We start from the raw sequence: 24,099 nt of genomic DNA, 5'->3' as shown, positions 1-24,099 counted from the left end.
AGTCAAAATTAATTAGGTTTTTTTTTTTACCTTTGCGCACCTGCGAAGAAGATTGCTTGGGATGCCAGGGCTTAGGTAATTTTGACTGTTATGAAAATCTTGTGGTGCTATTTTTACTTAATAAACACTTACAATGGAGAGAGATATCTGGTTGTGAAACACTTAGAACAAAAAATGTTTCCCTACCAGGGTTGATTTATTTCTTTAAGTCTACAAAATACAAGATTTTTATTTCAAGTCTATTTGGACATTTTTTATTATGCTTCCTTGCAAGAAAGTATGTGGTTTGACAATTGAGTACCTGCAGAGAAGATTGTTTAGGATGCCAGGGTTGGCTGATTTAGAATATTTTTGGGCACTTTTGTTCCTTATTTTGAACATTAGAAAGGACTTGCAATGCTATTTAGTTATCAAACATTTGCAATAAATACAATGTCAATATTAATGAAAAATAATATATGTATATATACTGTGGCAGTTGTATAGAACCTTCGAATTAGAATTGTCTTTATTTTCATTGATATCAACGTTGTGAAGCATTGTATGCAATGAGATTAAACATGGCACTCAAGGGTAAAACATGTAATATCGACACTTTGAAGAAAGAAGAGATAAACGATAGGCCAAAAAAGAATAATTACAACATAGTGCTGGGATTCGTTATAATGATAATAATACAATGAAGAATAGAACATTGTCCCAATAGTGCAATGAAAAAAAATAAATTAACAAATACATTGTAGATTGGGCAGCACGGCGGCGCAGTGGTTAGCGCGTGTGCGGCACAGTTCTGAGGTCATGAGATCGAACCTCTTGTGTGGAGTTTGCATGTTCTCCCCGTGCTTGCGTGGGTTTCCTCCGGGCACTCCGATTTCTTCCCACATTCCAAAAACATGCATGTCAGGTTAATTGGCCGGTTCAAATTGTCCCTAGGTGTGAATAAGCGAGTGGATGGTTGTCTGTCTCTGTGTGCCCTGCGATTGGCTGGCAACCGGTTCAGGGTGTCCCCTGCCCACTGCCCGAAGATAGCTGGGATGGGCTCCAGCACCCCGCGACCCTACTGAGGATAAGCGGTGCATATAATGGATGGATGGATGGATTGTAGATGGGATCCAGGACTGCACATTTCACCCATCCTCCAATAGTTTTGAGGCAAAACAAAGAAAGTTTACTGTTACAAGACTGATGTAGTCACTCCGTTGTTTCATCAAATTTTTAGCAAAGAAAGTTACACTTTTATGAATGCACCACTGTTTGGAATGGCATGGTTATGCGACTCTCAGTGATCATTAATGTGCACCAAAGTCTTGAAAAGGATGGTGATGGCTGCTGACAGCTGATCCAGTGAATGACATTGTTGTAATTGTTCATGTAAACATTCTGCATTAACTGGGTTTCCCACATAATTTTAATCAACACAGAGAAAGATATATAAACAAAGTGTTCACAAAAGGTTATAGAAATGAGCTGCAGTCTCATTGATGTTTTTATAATGCATGTCACGATTACCCATTGCCCTCACCTGTGCCCGCTCGTTTGGCGCCAGCTGCTGCTCGTTGCCTGATTGGTTCCCCTCCTATTTAAACTCAACACTTCCATTCACTCCTTGTCAGCCCGTCAGCGAACCTCCGCACATAAAAGGCAAGCACTATTTGACTCTGGCTCCCGTCCGTCCCGTCCTTACCTGTATCCTGCTCGTCTACCCCTGGCTTCCCGATTGTGTCCGGCTCCCTGACGTTTTCCTTTCTTCAATCGCGCTCCGATCTCCCGCCCCAGCTACTCGACTCATTCCGGCTCATCGACCACACTCCGATTGCCTGCCTACTCAACTTGTTCTCGCCTTCCGACCTCGCTCCTCCTACCCAGCGATCGCCAGATTACTGGCGCTTGTTTTCCCATACCTGACTTCTCAGCTTCCGCAATAAAGTTTGTTGTGAAATGTTACGCGTTTGGGTCTACCATCTGTTCTCGTTCTGACAATGCGTTGATGTTAGGTACTTGTTAAATTGACCTTCTTTTAATGCATACATATAGAAAACACAGTCCATGTCAGCACGTGTATCCCACTCTCTCTCTCACATACGATCGTCAAACCAAGATACTAATTAGTAGATTACAATGTCCATGTAACACAAAAGCAGGGTTGGGTAGGGTTACTTTAACTGGATTACCTTCAATTACTTATGGATTACTCCAATACCAAATGTGCTAATAAAAGACAAAAGAAACTAAATATGAATAAAATGATGACTCACAACACGTGGTAAGCTTTCTCCCCTGGCTTTGATCTCTTTGATCTCCGGCAAAACTAACATAAAATGCGACAGAAACAAAATGAAAATAAATCCAAACAGCTCGCCAACATCATTTTTGCCGTTCCATGTATTCCGTTACTCCCGAAGCCTGCACAAAATTTAGTCATTTTATTCATTTTTAGATTCTTCTGTCTTTTATTAGCATATTTGGTACTGGAGTAATCCAAAAGTAATTGAAAGTAATCCAGTTAAAGTAACCCTACCCAACCCTGCACAAAAGCAATATGAAGATTGTACACCAAGCGTAAAGCTAACAATAAGATTGAATAGTTTCGCTTCGCGAAAAACGACAACAAAGAAAAATCGACCAAGAAGTATAATCTTTCTTTCTAAAACGCAAACAAACTATTTTTACCAGCCAAGTAAAAAAATAGGTCAAGAGTGTCTGTGAGCCCCATTTGTCGGGAACCATGAAGCAGATAACATGGATAGCAATAGCAGTCGGAAAATTGTGCTAAAAACACAAAGACACACTAATCTTACTGGTGTGGTGATTGAATGCTTTGAGCCTGGACCCAAAATATTTCAGTGTGGTAATATCTCCTCGTCACAGACGACTCCGGAGCTTTGTTTAACACACAGCGAGTTTTTGTCCCGTTGGCTACCCGTAGCAGCAAAACTGCAGACGAACATGGCGGCAAGTTTTTATGAAAATTAGGATTGGTATGATAGTTTATGTATTTTTGCTTAGTATTCAAATCAAGTTTTTTTTTTACTGAATGAAAGGTTTTTTTGTACCACAGGCACGAATATTACAGATTGTCCCTTTAATGATTATTCAGACATTTGTTTTTCTTTTGATTGCTTAAAATAAAGATTTTGGTTTTAATTTGACTATTCCCCCTATGTCCCGGCCCGAAGCCTCCGTTCCGAGAGCGCCGGTCTCCTGGTGATCCCAAGAGCCAAGAAGTGTTCCGCTGGTTCGAGAGCGTTCTCCATCCGGGCACCGGTGTTGTGGAATGCTCTTCCCCCTGAGATCCGATCTGCAACCTCAGTGGAAATGTTTAAATCTAAGCTTAAAACTCACTTCTACTCATAGCATACGGATAACCTAAACTTCTTATATGTAATAACTTGTGAAGCCCTTTGAGACTATTTGTGATTAAGGGCTATACAAATAAAAATGACTTGACTTGACTATTAAAAACCTGTTGAGAAGATTGCTCAGTATAATAGGGTTGTGGTTTACTGACTACGATTGCGTACTGATGTTTTTTTGTTTTGACTAGAGCTTGTGCACAGTTTGTACATTGTCACTATTTGCTAATGTTACTGTGTTATGATTTCAACACACCCTAGGGTTAATCTGCTTTTTGTAACCTAGATTTTTACAAAATGAACTGCTTGTGGAGGACAGGTTGGATTTCTACATCGTGAGTGTTTTGTATGGGGCTCTACTGTTCTTCTTTCAAGCTCAAAATTCAATTGATGCATTTTCTCTGTCATAATTGCCCTATTTGGAACACCTGCGGCGGCTTGATTGGCACCAACAGCCCGGACAAGCTGATTGGTGGCCACACCCTTCTTAAACCCCCGACTTCAGTTCAAACTTTGTCAGATCGTTGCGAGCTGTTGTGTTTCACTCAGTGAGCGTTCCCATCCGACTCGGTCCCTGTTAAAACCTGTTTCCTGCCCGATTCCCGTTTTCGACCCGTTTCTAAACCTGACTACGCCTGTTCTGCGTGCCGCCTGCCTAGACCTCTATTACAAACTTGACATCACCTCTGATCTCCAGCCCTGGTCAAACGACTTGCCATTCCCGCCTGTCTTCTTCCGACACGGAAGTGTCACTCCCGCCTTGCTCGCTCCCGCTCTCCGCCAGTCCTCAGATCAAGCAAGCCTTACTCTCACTCTCTTTCAATAAAATCTGAGAAACGCATGCAATTGAGGTTAGGGGCGTTAGCTTGCATTTGTGCATCAAAGGTTGCCGTGGCAACTCTACCACAGGGGGTCCGCCCTTCTCGGGAGCCCAGAACCCACAGCTGTTACACCTACTCACCTCGCAATGGCAGTCTGAGATTAGCAAGCAAGAAGGCAAGATGGCATATCCTAACAAGAAGTGGACCAAAACCCTGGCCAATCCTGACCAAGTCTCAGCTCAACAAGCAGCAAGAGAACCAAGTCAGCAGCAAATATTGATCAAGCTAGCCGCCAAACCAGTGGGACGAATTCAGCAACCTCAGAGAAGCCTCAAGCCACCAGCAGTCAACCTCTGCTTCAACACCCTGCGTCCTGTGGTCCTCGTCCTAACTGGGTCTCAAGAATACCAGGATTCCTTATCACTCTCCAGCTCTTTATCAAAGCAGAACTTTGTAGAATATCTTGTTGTTGCTCGGTATTGATATTGTTGTAACATTAAAGGGGGAATTATATAGAAATATGATAACGTAATAATCAAGCCAATGTTTTTGTCTATCCAAATGGTGTATGTTTAAGTTCTCAACTTCTCGTTGGCTTTGTTTTTTTCTTATTATAGTTTTGTGTTCTATTTAAGAAAAGTCCATAAATCCAAGAGAGTGTGTGTGTCTTGATAAATAATTAACCTAATGTGTGTGTATCCAAAATAACTAAACCAGGTTTTTCATCCGTTTTCCTGACATAATGATCTAAAAACGTATGTGGTGCTCCAAAAAGGCGAGACGAGTTTTGAATAGCATAAACTCGGATCTTTAATTCGATGGGTCGATAAAATGTTTGTCAGAATAATTTATTTACCACAGATATTTGCTACACATAATCGACTTATCAAAACTAAAACTGTATCTGCAATCATGTGCTGCAAATGCAGAATTGCTAAAGTCAGAGAAACTGTGACATTCAGGACCAAACAATGAAAAAACAGCGATTTCATTCAAGGTCACCCCAGGCTATGACTGATGTGAGTTAATTAAAAAAGAAAGGGAAATCTATTTTACCCCATAATTACATTGTCTTTGTTAATCAACTAAAGCAATTTGACGGTGATATATGGAGAACGAACAATTCAATTTAAAAAACACTAAATCATACATTGGGGATGAAAAAAAAACGAGTTAGTCCGAGCACAAACATTCTGCGGCTCAGTGACTCACATAACCTGTACTTTTGTTTTTTGCCCACAGCCGTCACCTTGCGAATGGTGCCGCTGCGAACCAAATAACGAAGTGCACTGCGTGGTTTCCGACTGTGCCGTCCCTGAATGCGTCAACCCCGTCTACGAACCCGAGCAGTGCTGCCCCATCTGTAAAAACGGTAAGCGCCAAAGTCATTAAAAATGTATGAAATGGCAGAAAGGTTTGTCCAAGGCATCTGTCCTGTCATAATAATAAATTCATTCAACGATTTTGTTTATACAACGGCACCACAGTTGAGTGGTTAGCGCTATTGCAACACGGTTTTGAGGTCATGGGTTCAAATCTAGCTACCAGCCTTTATGTTTCGGAGTTTGCATGTTTTCCCCGTGCTTGTGTGGGTTTCCTCTGGGCTTTCTGGTTTCCTCCCACATTCCCAAAAACATGCATGTCAGGTTAATTGACCGGTCCAAATTGTCCCTAGGTGTGAATGAGAGAGTGAGTCTGTGTCCCCTGCCCACTGCCCGATCATAACTCGGATGGGCTGCAACGCCCCGGCGACCCTACTGAGGATAAGCAGTGGAGATAATGGATTGCAGTGGAACCTCGGTTTTCTACCATAATCCGTTCCAGAACCCTGTTCGAGAACCCATTCGTTCAATCACTGAAATCATTTTTCCCATTTAAAATAATGTTAATCGTTTTAATCCGTTCCAACACCCTGAATGTTTACCATTAATGTTTAACGTAAACATGAAGCTAACCCAGGCTAATCGTACGTTCGCGTTATCGTAATCTTCCGTACGAAAGATTACCCTAACATGAACGTGAAAAAATAAAAAAAATCAGGTCCTTTACAAGTCATTTAGCACCACAAGTGGCTAGCGCTTCATTGGAAAGGGGGCTCCGTTCCAACACCCTGAATGTTTACCTGAATGTTCAACGTAATCATAGAGCTAACCCAGGCTAATCGTACGTTCGCGTTATCGTAATCTTCCATACGAAAGATTACGATAACACGAACGTGTAAAAAAAAAAGATAAAGAAAAGAATTATGAATAGGATTTCTTACCTTTGTGGTGGTCAGCAGAAGGCGCATGCTGTATTCCCTAGAAAGATTGGAAACTCGCACACCTCTTTCATATTTAGCTATTGTGTTTTTCTTAAAGGCAATAGTTGTACAAACAACTTTTCTTTTTTCACCTGTCCTGTTTGCACTGACCTTCTTCGGAGGCATATTTAGGGGCTAAAACACTCCGTTCACCGAAATTAAAAGCGAAAGCAAAAAGAGGCAAGTGCGGACGTGATAACAGTTGGTCACGAGGGGTGGGGGCGATCTACACGATCTCCACCCGTACGCCGCTCAGCATCGCACTCTAGAGTACGCACTCACGCATTACCGGCGTTCGAACTCCGAATTTTTGACCGAACAGCGAAGTAAGAATTTCTCGAAATTTTTGGTCGAACACCGATTTGTTCGAACTGAGAGGCGTTCGAAAATCAAGGTTCCACTGTATTTGTACACTTGTTTTTATTCCATTCCTTACAATAAATGCGGTCCTATTTTGACTATTAAGCACACGCCAAGGAGATTGCTTAGAATGACAGGGTTGGGTTATTGTAACTCTTATCGAACAGTATTTTCACTCTTGTTATTAACTTGCAATCCTTTTTTTAGTTATTAAACACAATAAAGCACAATTTTGGGTTATTAAACGCTTTAAATAAAGAATGCTTATGTAACCGTGGTTGAATTACTTGTTTTATTATGTGTGATGAAAAGAGGGAATTTATAAGGTTTAATGATTTTTTTCAGAAATTTATTTTTGATATGCTGGCTTACAAAAAAAAATAAAGTTCTATTTTGACCATCGACCACCTGCAAAGAAGAATGCTTAGGATGATACGGTTAGTTTATTTTGACCATCATTGCACACTGCTGCTAAGTTTTGGAGTCATTTGAAAGACTTGCATGCGACTGGCTGGCAACTAGTTCAGGGTGTGCCCTGCCCACTGCCCGGAGACAGCTGGGATAGGCTCCAGAACCCCCGGAACCCTACTGTGGATAAGCGGTGCAGATAATGGATGGAAGGATTAAAAGCTTGCAATGCTATTTTCAGTTATTGAATACATTTTCAATAAAGAATGATTTTTGGTCATTAAACTGTGTAATAAAGAACACTAATGGTGACAGGGTTCATATGTTTCAATTACTCTGTGAAATAAAATCCAGGGAATTTTAAGAAAATCATTTGATGTTTACTCTAGAGCTTTGTAAATAACTATTCAATAATTTTCTCCTCTTAATTCAAATATTTACATAATGGACAAATAGAAGAATACTGCGTAAAAAAACTAATATTTAATAATATTATAGAATAAAAATGAGAGTATTTTTCAAATAGCTTAACAACAATACATACAAAAGCATGCTAAACACCTGCAAATATGTAACGTTCATTTCTTTTTATACAAAATTGGTCTTAAAGGCGCTTTCTGCTGGTACTTCAAGCATTTTGTCCCGACAAAATTCAATGCACTCTCTTTTGCATTTAATTGACGTGGTGAGGGCGCCTTAATTGCCCGACACAACGACTCGATAATGAAATTGGTTGCCAACGCTTGTAATGATCGATTTTAATCTATTTTATCGATTCGTTGTTGCAGCCCTAGTTTAATCGTCCCCGAGTGCATCAACCCCGTCCACAAACCCGAGCAGTATTGCTCCATCTGTAGAAACCGTAAACAGCAAAGTCATTAAAAATGTATGAAATGGCGCAAAGGTTTATCTGAAGCGTCCGTACGCTCTCTGGAGAAAGGTGCTGGAAATGATGTTGGCCTGTTATGAATTTGAATTATGACCACAGGCCAAGGCAGACACTAATGATTGGTAGTTAGTTTTAATTCTCAACGACACACTGAGCGGCGTCTATATTATCTCCTTGATTGAAGGCATGGTTGGGGGGAGTAATTGCTCTTTGGAAAGACGTTTATTTCCCTCTGGCACATTGTACACAAGCGATGGGAAAATGAAGCTTCATGAAGCACTGGTGATATGTGTGGCAGTGGACACTGCGTTCGGCAGCATGATCACATAAACATCCAGGGTTCTGTGATATTTTTGGACGAAGGAACAAGAGCTAAGGAAAAAAAAGTCTGTTCAGGACTTTCTTACAATGAGACCAAATAAAAAGTTAACAGAATATTTTAGGCTACACAAATAATCATCGACAAAATGGCTGACGATCGTTTTCATAGAAAAAGAGCGTAGTTTGACAAAAGCAAATCGAACTGGGATCATCATATAAATGAGCATTTTTTTTTTACCCATAGTCAAGAAAATTGCATTTATTTTGCATCACCAGCTCGGTGGCCTTGGGGGTATGGCTCCCGCCCCGAGACTGGGAGGTTATGGTTCAAGCCTCGGCCGAGTCATACCTAAGACTTAAACATTGGTACTCGTTGCCTCCATGCTTGGGGTTCAGCATTAGGGGTTGGAATTGGGGGGTTTGGTCACCTAATGACTCCCAACACCTCAGTTGGGTTGAATCAGGGGGCTGGGAATCCCCTCCTCTGAATCAATCTCCCAAAAAGAGTCAGAAATGACTCTAGCCACCTCCCACTAGGGGGATATGGCTGTGGTTTATATATACTGTATATAGAATCACCCATAAGGAGCTGGCATGATTGTCATCCATCTTGCTGATAAGAGTACCCCAAAAACAGCCAACCTTTGTTATAAGTTGGACAAAAAATGAGTGCAGTTTGGTCACGTTTAGAGTCCGTAGTTTCCGTTTTTCCTTGTGCTTTGTAGTTTCCGGTTGCACTGCACAATAAAGCAACATTTAGTCAAGACAAATCATGTTTTTTTGTACAGCCCTTAATCAGAAAAAGTTTCATTTAGTGGTCAGATATTACAAACTGTCAATTTAAAGGAAATTTAAAGGGTACTTGATATTTTAAAAGGTAGTCTGAATCCCACCTAGTTAAATTATATATAAAAAAAAAGTATTTCAATAATAAATAGTTAAAGCCATCCATCCATTATCTGCACCGCTTATCCTCAGTAGGGTCGCGGGGGTGCTGGAGCCCATCCATGATATCTTCGGGCAGTGGGCAGGGGATACCCTGAACTGGTTGCCAGCCAGTCGCAGGGCACACAGAGACAGACAAATCACTCGCCCATTCACACCTAGGGACAATTAGGACCAGCCAATTAAGTTGACATGCATGTTTTTTGGAATGTGGGAGAAAACTGGAGTGCCCGGAGGAAACCCACACAAAGCATGGGTAGAACATGCAAACTCCACACAGGAGGTTCGATCTCATGACCTCAGAACTGTGCCGCATACGCACTAACCACTGCATCGCCGTGCTGCCCAAATAATTAAATCATTTATACTTTTTTTTAATTATATTTTAACACCTCTTCATACTTTATTACATTAAGAAAAATCATCTGATAAATGTGTTAATTTTCACAATTCCTTTCCCTCTTTCGAATGCGTTTTATTTTTTCTTTAAAATATTTTGCAAGAAAAACAAGAAAGAATAATTTTAAAAACAAGCAACATTTACCAAATTAACAATTAACCAAGGCAGCACGGCGGCGCAGTGGTTAGCGCTTGTGCGGTACAGTTCAAGTCATGGGAACCTCCTGCGTGGGTTCAAGTCCAGCTCCAGACTTCCTGTGCGGAGTTTGTATGTTCTCCCCGTGCTTGCGTGGGTTTCCTCTGGGCACTCCGGTTTCCTCCCACATTCCAAAAACATGCATTTCAGGTGAATTGGCCGGTCCAAATTGTCCCTAGGTGTGAATGAGCGAATGAGTTGTCTGTCCCCGTGTGCCCTGCGATTGGCTGGCAACCAGTTCAGGGTGTCCCCTGCCCACTGCCCGATGATTGCTGGGATGGGCTCCAGCACCCCTGCGACCCTACTGAGGATAAGCGGTGCAGCTAATGAGATGAGAGATGAGACAATCAACCAATATCAAACGACACACAGATATTGTCAACATGAAACATAAGTCATTCATAAGCTATAGAATATACATGTAAGTGTGGTTTAAACTCAGACTTAAACAGTTCCATTGAGGTTGCAGATTGAATATCAGAGGGCGGAGCATTCCACAGCACCGGGGCCGGAGTTGAGAACGTTCTCAAACCTGCGGATCTCTTCTTGGCTCTTGGGATCACTAGTAGACCAGCATTGTCAGAGCGAAGGCTCCGGACCAGAACACAGGGGGAAAAGAAATCTGAATCAAGTCAAGTCAATTCATTTTTATTTGTGTAGCCCTTAATCACAAAGAGTCTCAAATGGCTGCACAGGTTATTGCACAGACTATTATTTCAGAATTATTACACCATCCCCTTATCTGGAACCAACATGAGGGGAAGGAAAAACTCAAAAACCTCAACATGAGGAAAATGAAGAAACCTTGACAAGGGACCACACATTTGGTATCCCCCTTTCAGGATTATCAGACAGCAAAGGATGTTGCAATTACAAATAATACAGAGATAAAAGATTTTTAAAAAAAGAAGATGAAAGATTTAAAATATAATTTCCACTGATTGTTTATACCCAATGAAGTTTCATCTGTCCAGTGGTAATTTCAGTTAAATATTTAATCTGTCATAGTGACATAAGGCAAACAAAAAAAAGAAGATATTAAATAAAGTTTAAGGGGCCTGAATCGGAATTAGAGTAGTGAACAAAAAAGCTTGGTCAAATCCCATCCCTAGCCTGATGAAACCGCCCCTGTGCCATGAAATCGTCATAGAATATGTCATTAAAAAATACAAAAAATAAAACGAAAAATGCCGTTGGTACTTGACTGGTTCTCTTTGACCCAAATCGGAGCTAATCACTCCGTATTTTCGCGTTCCTCAAAGCTTCGAGGCAGATTACTTTCATTGTCAAGTGGCGAACGCCCTCAAGGCTTTGGCAATGTCGCTCATTAAAATTCATGTTGGTGTGGATACCTTTTTTCGTTTTTCGCTTTGAATCGTAGCACTCATCTGCATTTGTGTGGTATTGTCTCTCGCTTCCCTTCTGGGGTCATAGAAAGTGAGATGTAAAATGAGTTAATTAGCTAATGATTGATTATTGTGCTGTCCCCGTCAACTCATTATTCCGTCGTTGAGGCTGAGTTAGTGACAAAATTATCGTTTGTTTATTTTCGGTTCCACGGTATGTTGTCAATGCTATTATATTATCAAAACAAAATTTGATTTTGAGTGGCGAATTTCTATAAATATTAATGGGAACACTATACTGCAGGGGTGTCAAACAATTAGGCCCGGTAAGGGATTGAATCTGGCCCGCAAGACGCTGAGGGAAGCACAAGAGAAAAGCGAACTGCAGGTTGAAATATGTACACTTGATGTTGCCGAAGCCAGGTGCCTCGAACAAACGCTGTATTTCTCTCTCTCTCACTCTCTCTTGCTTTTCTCTCTCGCTCGCTCTCTCCCTCGCTCTAACTGTCCCTCTCGCTTTTTTCTCTCTCTTTCCTTCTCTTGCTTCTCTCTTGCTTGCTCTCGCTTTCTCTCTCTCTCTCTTTCAGTATCACTTTTCTCTCTGTCTTTTGCTCTAGCTTTTCTCTCACCCTCCCTCGCTTTTTGATCTCTTTCGGTATTTGCTCTCTCTCTCTTTTCGCTCTCTCTTGCGTTTCGCTCTTGCTCTTGCTTTTTTCTCTCTTTTTCTCTCTCTCTTGCTTTTGCTCTCTCTGTCTCTCGCTTTTCGCTCTCTTTCTCTCACTTTCCCCTCCCCCCCTCTCTCGCTTTCCCCTTCTCTCATTTTCTTTATTTTACTAGTCCGGCCCCCGAGAGAATGTTTGTTCTATCGTGTGGCCCCCGAGTTAAAGTAAGTTTGACACCCCTGTATATACTGTTCCAGGGGTTGGGTAACTTTTTGATCCGAAGAGCTATTAAAGCAAAATTATTTTGATTTTCCTTTTTTGACAGCATACATTTTAAGACAAAATTCAACAAAACCGCCAACCTGCCATAAAAAACAAAAGTCAATTTTTAAGCACATTTTATTTCACTGTATGACGTTTGAGGATTTGATTTGAACCTACGAAATAATAATAATGCCAGAGCCTGTATCCCATAGAGGCTACATATAAATACACCACTTAAAATTTGTTTCCCTCCCTTACTTAAGGCCTGTTTTTACTGCTCTTTTCAATGGTTTCAACACCAGGTGCGAACAAAGTCCTTTTGTAAAAATGCCACCAAAAACTCTAAACGAAGATACCAACATATTTACCTTCAGTGCAGAGGACACTGGGCGAATGGGAGAACTATGGGCTCTGTGTATATAGCTCTGCCCATTCCTACCACTTACAGTTTACAGTTTTTTTCTGTGGCTTTTCATAATAAAGTGTTTCAACAATAAACAAAGATTATTTAATGAGCCTTTATATAAAGTATTAACAATTTGGTATGACACCTTGACTGTGAACTGTAGTTAGGACTGTGCCCTATGTACACTGGACCGAACCTCAAGATTGATCAGTGTTGTCTCGGCTTTGCATGTGAGTAACAATACTGTAAAGTATCGCGGAAACTCGATTTTATCTCCCAGCCAGATATACTCATGAAAAGAGCCATAGGACCTGAACCTGTCCTCTTGGGTATGACCTGGAGGGGGTTGTATTGATTAAAGTTACTGTACATGTCAGAAGGACCAGAACAGAACAGGAAGCCCAAGAGCGTTCGTTACAGTTCTTTTATTTAGGAAAGCGTACAGGGCTAGCGGGAGACGCGATGGCCGTCGGACGTCAGCAGCGGAGCCGGGAAAGTAGCTTCGGAACACGTAGCCAATCGGAGTGCGGAAGTCTAGCAGGTCAAGTTTACCGGGACTGGAGAGAAGATCGTAGCGTGGGACGGAAGCAGGTCGGATCGGAGGCAGGCAGAATCAGTTAACAGATCAAGACGGAACAGGTAATCAGGAGAGTCATACAGGGTACAAATGTAATCTTTAGACGAAGAGGTTTGGGCGTAGCGTGCTTAAGAAGGGAACATTAGCAAATCAGAGGGCGTCCACGTGATTGCTCCAGGTGACTCGAGTTAGCAATCACAACAGTACATCATGAAGGGCGATGAAATACTGTGGCATTAAGAGCACTGTCTGCTTCATTTTTGAACAGACTATATGAGAAATGTGTCAACAATTTCAGACTTTTACAAGCACTTCAGCCAAAACTCAAGGACTTTTTAATCCTTGAAAACACAACATTAAAATTCAAGAATTTTCAAGGATTTTAAGCATCTGTACAAAGCCTAGAGAGGGCTTTGTGTTTGGTAGATGTGTGTGCTGTCATTAAAACAGTGGGGTGGGTGCTCAAGTGGCTACAGAACAAGTTGTGGAGGATGGAACCAGTTAGCTTTTAATGGCTCATTACATTGACAGGAAACTCATTAATTAAATGGGATTCTGGGGAAATTCAGAAGAGCACAAAGAAATGATGATCATCATCAGGTGCTCCATGGATTTAGGGTTGAGGAAGCGACTACTAGCAAGGGTATAGATCCATCCTACTACTATGGCTAGGCTAACAACTCTCCAAAGCAACCACTGCCGAGCCTGTATTTCACCAACTTCAGATCCATTACCCATGAAACGGATGACCTGGAGCTACAACTCGTGGGAAACCGCTACATTCGGGGAGTTTGTTTTTAATCCTTGCGGAGACCTGGCTCAATTTGAGGTTACCCGATGCTAGCCATCAACTAGCCAGACCCTCTCTAGATTGCTTGAAAGTAGAAGCCCTAGAATTGTGTTGCTTCTTTCAACTGCAGTTATGTGTTCTGTGTTTTTATTTGTAGATCTATAGCTGTTATTTTTTTAAACATTTACTCTCAGTCAGTAAGGATGTTATCTTGAGGAAAGTTTGCCCCTTGGGGGCTTTTATGAGAGTGTGACACTACTTTGCTGATATTCACTTTTCGAAAGAGGGTTCTGGTCCGAGATAACCAAGGGATTACTGTACATTAATTCTGGAGCTTTCTTTTTTTTCTTGTTTCTGGTACCAGCTTGAAAACAACAAAAAACTGAGGAAATAAATTGAAGCTTCATGACAAATACCCTTTTCAACACAAACTCACATTAACTTCTCTTTTTTTTTTTCTTCCCATCATCCGTTTTCTCCCCTTCGTCTTGACAACATACTATGTCTTAATAACGCACAATCGCCAGCCTGGCGATGTTTCTCGGAGAGGGATAATCCATCCTGCGAGACAAAATGACAAGCCGTGGCATTTAAGGGTAGACTTGTCCTTTTGACACTCCCTCGAGGGCACCAGGTCCAGGGCGGGTAACAAAATAAATCTGGATGGGAGTGTCCGACCCACCCGAGTGTGGCTTGAGGACAATAATAGGGGCCGTTTTGTTTCCACAAACATTCCGAATGAATGCAAAGGAACCATGATAAGAAACCGTCCACCTGTTAAGTTCTAAAAGAGAATTGAAAGGCTGCAAAAACGCTGTTTGCATTATTTGAAAAATCTGTGCAGCGCAGGAAAAAAAACATAAAACTTAATGAGATTTCAAATGTTTTGAATCACGAGGTTAATTGCCTTCTGCCATGAAGCAAAATTAATTCATTCGGTGAATATTTACTTTTGACGAAAGAAAATTTTCAAGGTTTAAACTTGAGATTGTTGTAGAAAGACAAAAAGAACACACTTTGAGTCGGAGATTTAGGGTTTTGATAGCCCCTTGCCAGGGTTGGGTAGGGTTACTTTAACTTGATTACTTTCAATTACTTTTGGATTACTCCAATACCAAATATGCTAATAAAACACAAAAGAAACTAAATATGAATAAAATTACTAAATTTTGTGCAGGCTTGGGGAGTAACGGCAAAAATGATGTTGGCAAGCTGTTTGGATTTATTTTCATTTTGTTTCCGTCGCATTTTATGTTAGTTTTGCCGGAGATCAAAGAGATCAAAGCCAGGAGAGAAAGCTTACCACGTGTTGTGAGTCATAATTTTATTCATATTTAGTTTATTTTGTCTTCTATTAGCATATTTGGTACTGGAGTAATCCAAAAGTAATTGAAAGTAATCCAGTTAAAGTAACCCTACCCAACCCTGCCCCTCACATTGGAGGTATGTGCCTCCAGAATCGGCTCAAAGAAAAACACGCTCCTCCAAAGTCGGTGAGCAACGCTTGAAACAACAGTGAGCAACCATAATCCCAAGTGTGGCAAGATAATCAATTATCAAACATGTCCAAAACCTGACCTCACGTTACATTTTGCTGAGTTTTTCTCTTTTGAATGAATTGACTCATGTACTATTGCAAAGGTTGTACGGCCTACAAACGTCGTTTGTTCTTACGATTCTTTCACACGATATCCATTTCTTTTTATTTCCTGATATATTTTGTCGCATAATATTAAACATTTTTGGGGGCTTATTTAGTCGGTTGTAAGATACAGAACTGTACTTAATCACATTTTTTAGTGGAAGTACAATGTTGGCAACAAGATACACTCGATATAATTAGAAATTATTTTAATGCAACACAAAATTTTTATTTTTTTTTCTGTGTTTTTTTTCTACATTTTTTTAATTTCATTGTGTTTATTTTTTCTGAGCTGTTGCTTTTTTCTTTTTGTTCTCTATTTACTTTTTTCCTACATTTCTTTCTTTTCTTTTTTCTGTCTTTTTTCTAAATGTTCCTTCTTTTTTTCTCTTCCTTTTGTTTCTTTTTTTCTCAGCTTTTCACTACTTTTTCATTTTGGTATTTTTTTCTTTTTTGTTCTATTCCCCCCTTCCTTTAAGTCGTTTTGTGCATAATTTTACATAATATTCGGTCATGTTGGGATTAAAGAAGCAAAAAAAAAACCAAAGAGCCATTTAGGACCCGAAAGAGCCGGTTACTTTTAGTGAGCCGAGCCGAAGAAGCCGGTTCTCGACAAATTCTACTAACTTTACTCAACTTCGTGCTACTTCGACTCGACTTCAAAATACCGCATTTAGGACACAACGTCAGGGGAACCCGTGTATTTTTACCTTCATGCACTGTAACTTTGACTTAAGTCGCTTCTTAATTAGTAATTTTGAGCCCTCATTTTTGTGCGCCGGCTAGATTGTCTTGTGCGCTGAGAATGTGCGAGCAGTGCGCAATTGCGCACGTGCGCAGCTTAGAGGGAACACTGGTCCTAGCATATCAGTTGTTCATGATATTAAAACATTCATCGATACCTGCAATAAAAACCGCTGTGCATGGAAGAATTATTGGACATCGCCTAACCGTAGCCACTCGGGGGAGACTTAAGGTGGGACATTTTATGGACCCATTTAAAGACTAATTCAAAGTCACCGTCATGGCATTTTTTTCCAAAAGGCTGAATGATTGACTGGAATAATTAAAACTAGGATGGATTCACCGCATCTGCTACTTGTCCCGTATCGTATTTTCTCAGGGGAAAAAAAAAACGACATTGCTGCAACCTATGGTTTGGTCTTTGTGAAAGGCATCCTCATTTACACCCGGGAAGCACGAAACGGATTTGACTTCTATAAGAGTCTTTGGCACCAAATATGTTAGCTGCAGGACTCCTCGTGCAGATTGTCAGCTTCTTCTGTCTGATTTGTTTGTTCTCGAGCCACTATGCAGTGCTGAGCCAGGACATTAGGATGCAAAGCGCTTTGTGTCCAGAGAGGAGGGGAGACTAACAAAAGAGCTTAAAGGGACTGTGTATGTTATTTTGTGCCTCCTGGTGGTAAAAGAAAACAGTGTCGATTTGAAAGACATAAATATAAATGTGCATTTTTTTTAAAAATACTACGGAACTGAACATTCACTTTACATAACATAATGCTCATTCAGACAGAATTGTCCGCCATCTTGAATGGAGAGGAAAATGGTGTCATGATTACTGATGCGAAGCACCTGTGCCCGCTCTTTTAGCGCCAACTGCCTCGGACTCTGATTGGCTCCCTGTCACTATTTAAATTCATGTCTATCTGTCACCTGTTGTTAGTCCGTCTGCGAACCTAAGTTTACTCTAGGCAAGCTTTCCGACCCTGATTCCCTCCGGTTTTTACTCCCGTCTGTTTCCCGGCTTCGACCTGTTTTTTTATCTTGACCACGTTTTTGCTTTCCTGTCCCAGCTACTGACCCTTTTTTTTCCGTTCCCAACACCGCCATCGCTCACCACGGAAGTGCCACTTCCGCGTTTAGAGCGACCTGCTCCCGTGACCAGCGATCACTGGATCGTGTGTGCAATCCTTACTTTTCTTCCCAATAAAACTGAGAGGAACGTAACGCAAGTGGGTCCTGTCTCCATTCTGGTCCTGACAAATGGTGCGGTTTGGTCACTTTGTGTCTATCAGTATAACGACACAAGACAGCAACATCTCCTGTTGTGTTTGTTTTTTATTTTCACAAAAAATTGGATTCGAATGGGGGATCAGTTTAGAGTAGCCGAGCTTTTCTTTCACCTATGGTTTGACCCTCTATACAAATAAATGAATGGCATCAAAATAAATCAGCTCGTAAATAAGTCACGTAATACCTAAATATTACGTAAATGCAATATATTCATTTCTCTATGCTATAGCATAAAACATTTTTATCTTATGTTTAGAAGGAATAGTTTTAGAATTTTAGAATGCTACCGTAAATTCCGGACTATAGAGCGCACCTGATTATAAGCCGCACCCACCACATTTTAAGAGGAAAACCGATTTTGTACTTACTCAAGCCGCACCTGTATATAAGCCGCATGCGCCCACATTAAAAAAAATGTAACATAAACACAAAATTAACCCAAACCCGACTTTAAGTCCCGCGATTGAAACTGAATGTCCTGCATAAAAGTACACAGTCCAAAAATTACAGCCGGCAAAATGAACGGAAAACGATACCGGTACTTAAGGTTTGATGCAGACCTGCAGAGTCCGGGTCCCGTTGAAAGTAATCCAAGGAAAAAAGTGTATATTTCCAAAGGTAATGGTGGGAAAAATATATATCCACTATTGTCCGCCGCGTCTACAAACAGGTCTCACCTTTACCCCACTTCCCGTCATCCCGCGTTTGTTACGCCCTTTCTTTTTTATTCGCCTGTGCAAAACATATCAGAATAAGTGTCTAAAATAGATACATTACAAAAAAATACAGTTGCAAATACATATTATACATGGTTACACATATTTACAAAGAAAGACGGTACACCGAGAGAATTTTCAAAGCTTTAATAATAATAATATACTTTCATCCCAAACGGTGCCTGTGACAGGGCAGTTAATGGTAGCAACACGCTAGCAACACGCTCGTAACACAGTAAACGGGTCTGGTAAAAAAAAAATGGCGTACTTGTAAAAATCACGGTAAACCGTCCTCATCTTCCTCCTTAGAACTGAAGCCGTCAAAGTCGTCTTCCTCAGTGTCGGAAAGAAACTTTGTCACATAGACGTCGTCCCACGCTCCCTTTTTCCAAAATACGCTAGCAACACGCTCGCTCCTTCTTCATCGGACTGCTCAATTGCTTCTAGCTTGAAAGCTGCCTCATGTGCCGTTCTTTTTGCATTTTGCATGATGAGGGTATGTTTACGCTAATTTAATCTATGCACAAGCCAAGAAGTTGCAGTCTTCCTCGGCGCATATATTCCACCGGTCTAAATCTTACCTTTTGGACTCGAACGCCGCTGGCGGCCGTTAAAAAAATTACATAAATTGGCCGCATCACTGAATAAGGTTGAACGTTTGGGAAAAAAGTAACGGCTTATAGTCCGGAATTTACGGTAATTGGAGTTAGCTCAGATCACCCAGAAGAGGTTGCTAAAGGTCTACTAAAAAAATAATGATGAGTCTCATGATTTTTTAGAGGATCAGCGCATTTATTAATACACAGTTCATTAATTTGATGATGAATTACTATTTTGAACAAAAACAAGCACACATAGGTTTATAAACACACAATTAAATATATTCAAACTCATGTCAATCATCAAACATTTCAACAAGATGAAAATTGAAATAAGATTGGTTTTCTGGAGTGTTTAAAGAAGTAGCGGGTATATTGTGGAAAGTGAAGACATCTAAAGGAAGAAATGAGCAAAAATTTTCCATGGCGTGTTTGATGTGGGTGACCCTAGCACAAACTCTTCAGTTATTGTTTTGTTGCGACGAATGAGAGCGAGAGAGACGTAATTGCTTTGGTCTCTTTTTGGGTGAGCTAGCTGAATGGGACAGGAAACTCGTCTTTGAAATGTTTTTCAATGCCAAGGCATTAGCGTCTTTGAGACATTTTGCTGTTGCGGTGTGCTGGGCGTTTCGGTCCTGTTATCCCGGGTAAGACAGCGAGGCGGTGCTCGCTGCTTATCTTTTAAAGCGATCTTAACGTGGAAGCATGTCATTCGAACCTGCATGTGACCAGGGTTGGGTAGGGTTACTTTAACTGGATTACTTTCAATTACTTTTGGATTACTCCAATACCAAATATGCTAATAAAAGACAAAAGAAACTAAAACTAAAAACGGCAGCGCAGTGGTTAGCGCATGTGCGGCACAGTTCATGTCTTGGGAACCTCCTGCGTGGGTTCAAATCCAGCTCCAGACTTCCTGTGCGGAGTTTGTATGTTCTCCCCGTGCTTGCGTGGGTTTCCTCCGGGCACTCCGGTTTCCTCCCACATTCCAAAAACATGCATTTCAGGTGAATTGGTCGGTCCAAATTGTCCCTAGGTGTAAATGAGCGAGTCAGTTGTCTGTCCCCGTGTGCCCTGCGATTGGCTGGCAACCAGTTCAGGGTGTCCCCTGCCCGATGATTGCTGGGATTGGCTCTAGCACCCCCGCAACCCTACTGAGGATAAGCGGTGTAGCTAATGAGGAGATGAGAAACTAAATATGAATTAAAATTACTAAATTTTGTGCAGGCTTGGGGAGTAATGGAATACATGGAACGGCAAAAATGATGTTGGCAAGCTGTTTGTATTTATTTTCATTTTGTTTCTGTCGCATTTTATGTTAGTTTTGCCGGAGATCAAAGAGATCAAAGCCAGGAGAGAAAGCTTACCACGTGTTGTGAGTCATAATTTGATTCATATTTAGTTTATTTTGTCTTTTATTAGCATATTTGGTATTGGAGTAATCCAAAAGTAATTGAAAGTAATCCAGTTAAAGTAACCCTACCCAACCCTGCATGTGACTACCTCTAAAGGCGAGGTACTTGAAGCTCAATTAAAAACAAGGTGTTTATCTGGACGTCAAAATGGGGCTGATTTAATTAAACATACCATAATAAAATACTCAGGACTAGAGACTCCTGCAATGTAGGCAGAAATATGAATAATGGCAGGAAAAATCTCTAAATAGAAGCAAACACTTTGGCAATTTGAATCTTATCAATTTATTAAGGTGTGTCGTTTCCTGGAACTGGGACTTTATTTTTCGGATGCACACTTGTGGACGTCTGGTGTGCATATTTAAAGCTGTCCATCAGGGACGGAGAGACAGGTCTGCTTCTGTCCATTATGGGGTGTATTTGGAGCAAGTGCATCATCACCTTATTATTATTATTCAAATGAGGAGGCGGCCCAGTTGCCTGAACCTTTCACCTATTGGTTGATCAGTCATGAAGAACGGCATTGCAGTCGATCGGCGCACTCGCATATTGACCAATAAGTGAAAAGGTCAGACAGTGTGACCCACCTCATTTGTGTAGGGATTTTTCTAGCTTTATATAGAAAATCATAGGATTGGAACAAATTATTCTTCACTGCCATCAGGAACAAATTTGCCTCTAGGTGTTGCTTGTGCTCCACCATAAATCTTTTTTTTTCTCTGAAGGATGCTATAATTTCCTACAATGATAAAAAAAAATTAATTACCGTATTACTTTAAGTTCTTTTGAGTTCTGATATGAATTACTAATCCCAAGAAAATGGATGCAATGAACCAGACCGATTAAAATACCACACATAATTTATTAACACAGAGAAATTATGATAGGAAGGGTGTAATTTAGTGTAGAACCACCACTGTTCTCAGAAGATATTCTTAGTTATTGTGCCAATATAACAAAAAGTTCTTGGGAGGCCAAACATTTCGCATAGCACCGTATGTATTTATACATTTATGGCAGGTCGTCATTCAAATTTTTCGCTTTAATCTCCTTATTTCTTTCTTACACCCCACAGGTCCTAATTGCTTCGCAGGATCGACCATCATCCCGGCCGGGATCGAAGTCAAAGTGGACGACTGCACCATCTGCCGCTGCCACAGCGGCGATTGGTGGAAACCGGCACAGTGCTTGCGGCGAGAGTGTCTCAACGCCCAGTCCTCATAGAGACTTCAGCGAGGGACGGCCCCGGTGAGGCAGGCCCGGGCGTTGCCTCACCCACTTACTGCGACGTTTTATATGACTGAAGAGCGCTGAAAACTAAAAGCCACGGTTACCAAGAAGGTGGAACTGTTTTTCTCCAAAACCTTTCTCTTATATTTGTAAAATTTGACATGCTTAACCTGCTGCTGTCGGGACTTCGGAATTCCCTCACCGTGGGCGATGTGAATTAATCATTGTGATCGTTTTTTTGCTGTACTATGACAAGCTAACAGCACTGTGCTCGGTTTTCTTTGTCTGTAATGTAAAAACCCTGTCACATATTCACTAGTAAACACAAATGAAGCTTCAGGATTAATTTTTGACTCATATTAAAGGGAAAGTGTGCAATATTTAGCACCTCCTAGTGGTAGAAAAAACATATTTAATTTAAAAAAACAATATCAATTTAGAAAATATATATATCATAGGTTGTTTATTTTTGCTTAAAGCTGTGGTACGGAATTTGAAACTTTGTTACTCTCTGCCGTCATCGCCTGGTTTAAAGTCATGATTGCAGCCCCAGTCAGCTCAATTATGATGCACGTGCAAGTATGTGCATTTTTTAGTCGTGCCCGAATAAACTTTTTTCATCATTTTGGGGGTTTGGGTTGGCATTTGGACAGGGTTGGGTAGGGTTACTTTAACTTGATTACTTTCAATTACTTTTGGATTACTCCAATACCAAATATGCTAATAAAAGACAAAATAAACTAAATACGAATACAATTACTAAATTTTGTGCAGGCTTGGGGAGTAACGGAATACATGGAACGCCAAAAATGATGTTGGCAAGCTGTTTGGATTTATTTTCATTTTGTTTCTGTCGCATTTTATGTTAGTTTTGCCGGAGATCAAAGAGATCAAAGCCAGGAGAGAAAGCTTACCACGTGTTGTGAGTCATAATTTTATTCATATTTAGTTTCTTTTGTCTTTTATTAGCATATTTGGTATTGGAGTAATCCAAAAGTAATTGAAAGTAATCAAGTTAAAGTAACCCTACCCAACCCTGCATTTGGACTATATTTTTTAAAGGCCTTTTATCACTTTTAAAATTTCCCTGCTACACTCACCCCAAAAAACTGTTATGACGGGCATACATTTAATCTCCTACCTCCCCCCTTGTCCCTCTTCTCCTTCTACCTAATGGGCTGTGCGTCCCGAACAGCGTTGCTAAAAGTAAGATAAAAGCGGTAGGCACAATGGAATTTTTTATAAAGGTTCTTTGAACTCAGTTTGGCATTTCTAACACATACTTCAACAAAATATTATACTTTAACTATTTAAGAACACCCTGAACATAGCACCCCCCCCTTTAACAAAATTGAACCAATTCATCCTTTTACCGCTGTTAATTGGTGAGATAAAAATGCAAAGGGATTTTTTTAAAATCAGTCCAATAATTGTAATTATTCTTTGTTTGGTGGTAAAAAAACATTTCAATTTTATGACATTTGATATTTAAATCCCATTCCCCGAACTGTACAGTCAACTCTTTATTGAAGGTGTTACAATCCAAAAAGAACCAGTGATTGGCGAAATTAAACGTTTATTTCTTTTTTAAACGCAGTATTATACGATTAAATACTCTCATTATGCACAAAAAATAACAAACCCTTTTTACAGGCTCAAGCATTTCTTTAAAGGGGACAGTGTGTATTATTTAGCGCCTAAATAAATAAATAAACATGATTTAAATAACAAACAAAAATGTGCTTTTACTGTCCATAACCTGAGCCTCATCATAATTGTCCATCATCTTGCTGCTACGGATACACAAAAACCTCAAGCTGGGCAGGAAAAAAATAGAGGGGTAAAATGGTGCGTTTTTCTCACATTGTGTATTTTTCCGTGTTCTTTTTAGCAATTCAGTTGTACTACACTATACAGTGAAATCTAATGATCAAATTATACAAACTGTTCTTTTAAAAATCCATTGGAAATCAATTAAATTTTTTAAAATTGCAGAAAAAGCACCACCTAGGTGAGTAAAACTACTCTTCATGAACCTTCTTTTTCCAATCAATAATATTCACTATACATTTGTTAACTACAGGATAAATTAACAGTTTGACGTCTATAGCCGTCAATGGCACTGATTATGTTACATACACAAGACGGCCATCACATTTAGATGTGTGTCTTTAATAATCGCGGTATTATTTGGCCTCCAATAAGTAGATTGTAAGAAATGATAGTCATTTTGGCGGCAGAACTTTTACAATAAGCCAATTATGTGACAATAAGAGTCAATGTTACACTTTGATATTGATTTTGCAAAAGATGACAGGGAAAGATTTGACGATAACACTAGAATGGAATAAATTGTGCCTGTGTTTGTATTGTCTCTTTATCAAGGGAAATCGGATATCTGGTTTGGTTTAGGCGATCACATAT

At 40.3% G+C, this 24,099-nt stretch overlaps 1 protein-coding gene across 2 annotated transcripts in view; it reads left to right on the top strand.

The window, feature by feature from the left end:
* Positions 1–23,539, top strand: part of vwc2l (von Willebrand factor C domain containing 2 like) — a 39,924-nt gene extending 16,385 nt beyond the window's left edge. For both annotated transcript variants that reach the window (XM_088353428.1, XM_088353427.1), the window contains exons 3-4: positions 5,417–5,546; positions 21,521–23,539. In XM_088353428.1, the coding sequence (XP_088209554.1) occupies positions 5,417–5,546; positions 21,521–21,669 (279 nt within the window). In that variant the 3' untranslated portion in view covers positions 21,670–23,539. The remainder of the gene's footprint in view (positions 1–5,416; positions 5,547–21,520) is intronic.
* Positions 23,540–24,099: the final 560 nt, after the last annotated feature.

This window comes from Urocampus carinirostris, chromosome 14 (assembly GCF_059441175.1).
Source record: "Urocampus carinirostris isolate Australia breed hairy pipefish chromosome 14, RoL_Ucar_1.0, whole genome shotgun sequence".
NCBI classification, from domain to species: Eukaryota; Metazoa; Chordata; class Actinopteri; order Syngnathiformes; family Syngnathidae; genus Urocampus; species Urocampus carinirostris.
This window is presented reverse-complemented; position numbering and strand designations above follow the sequence as displayed.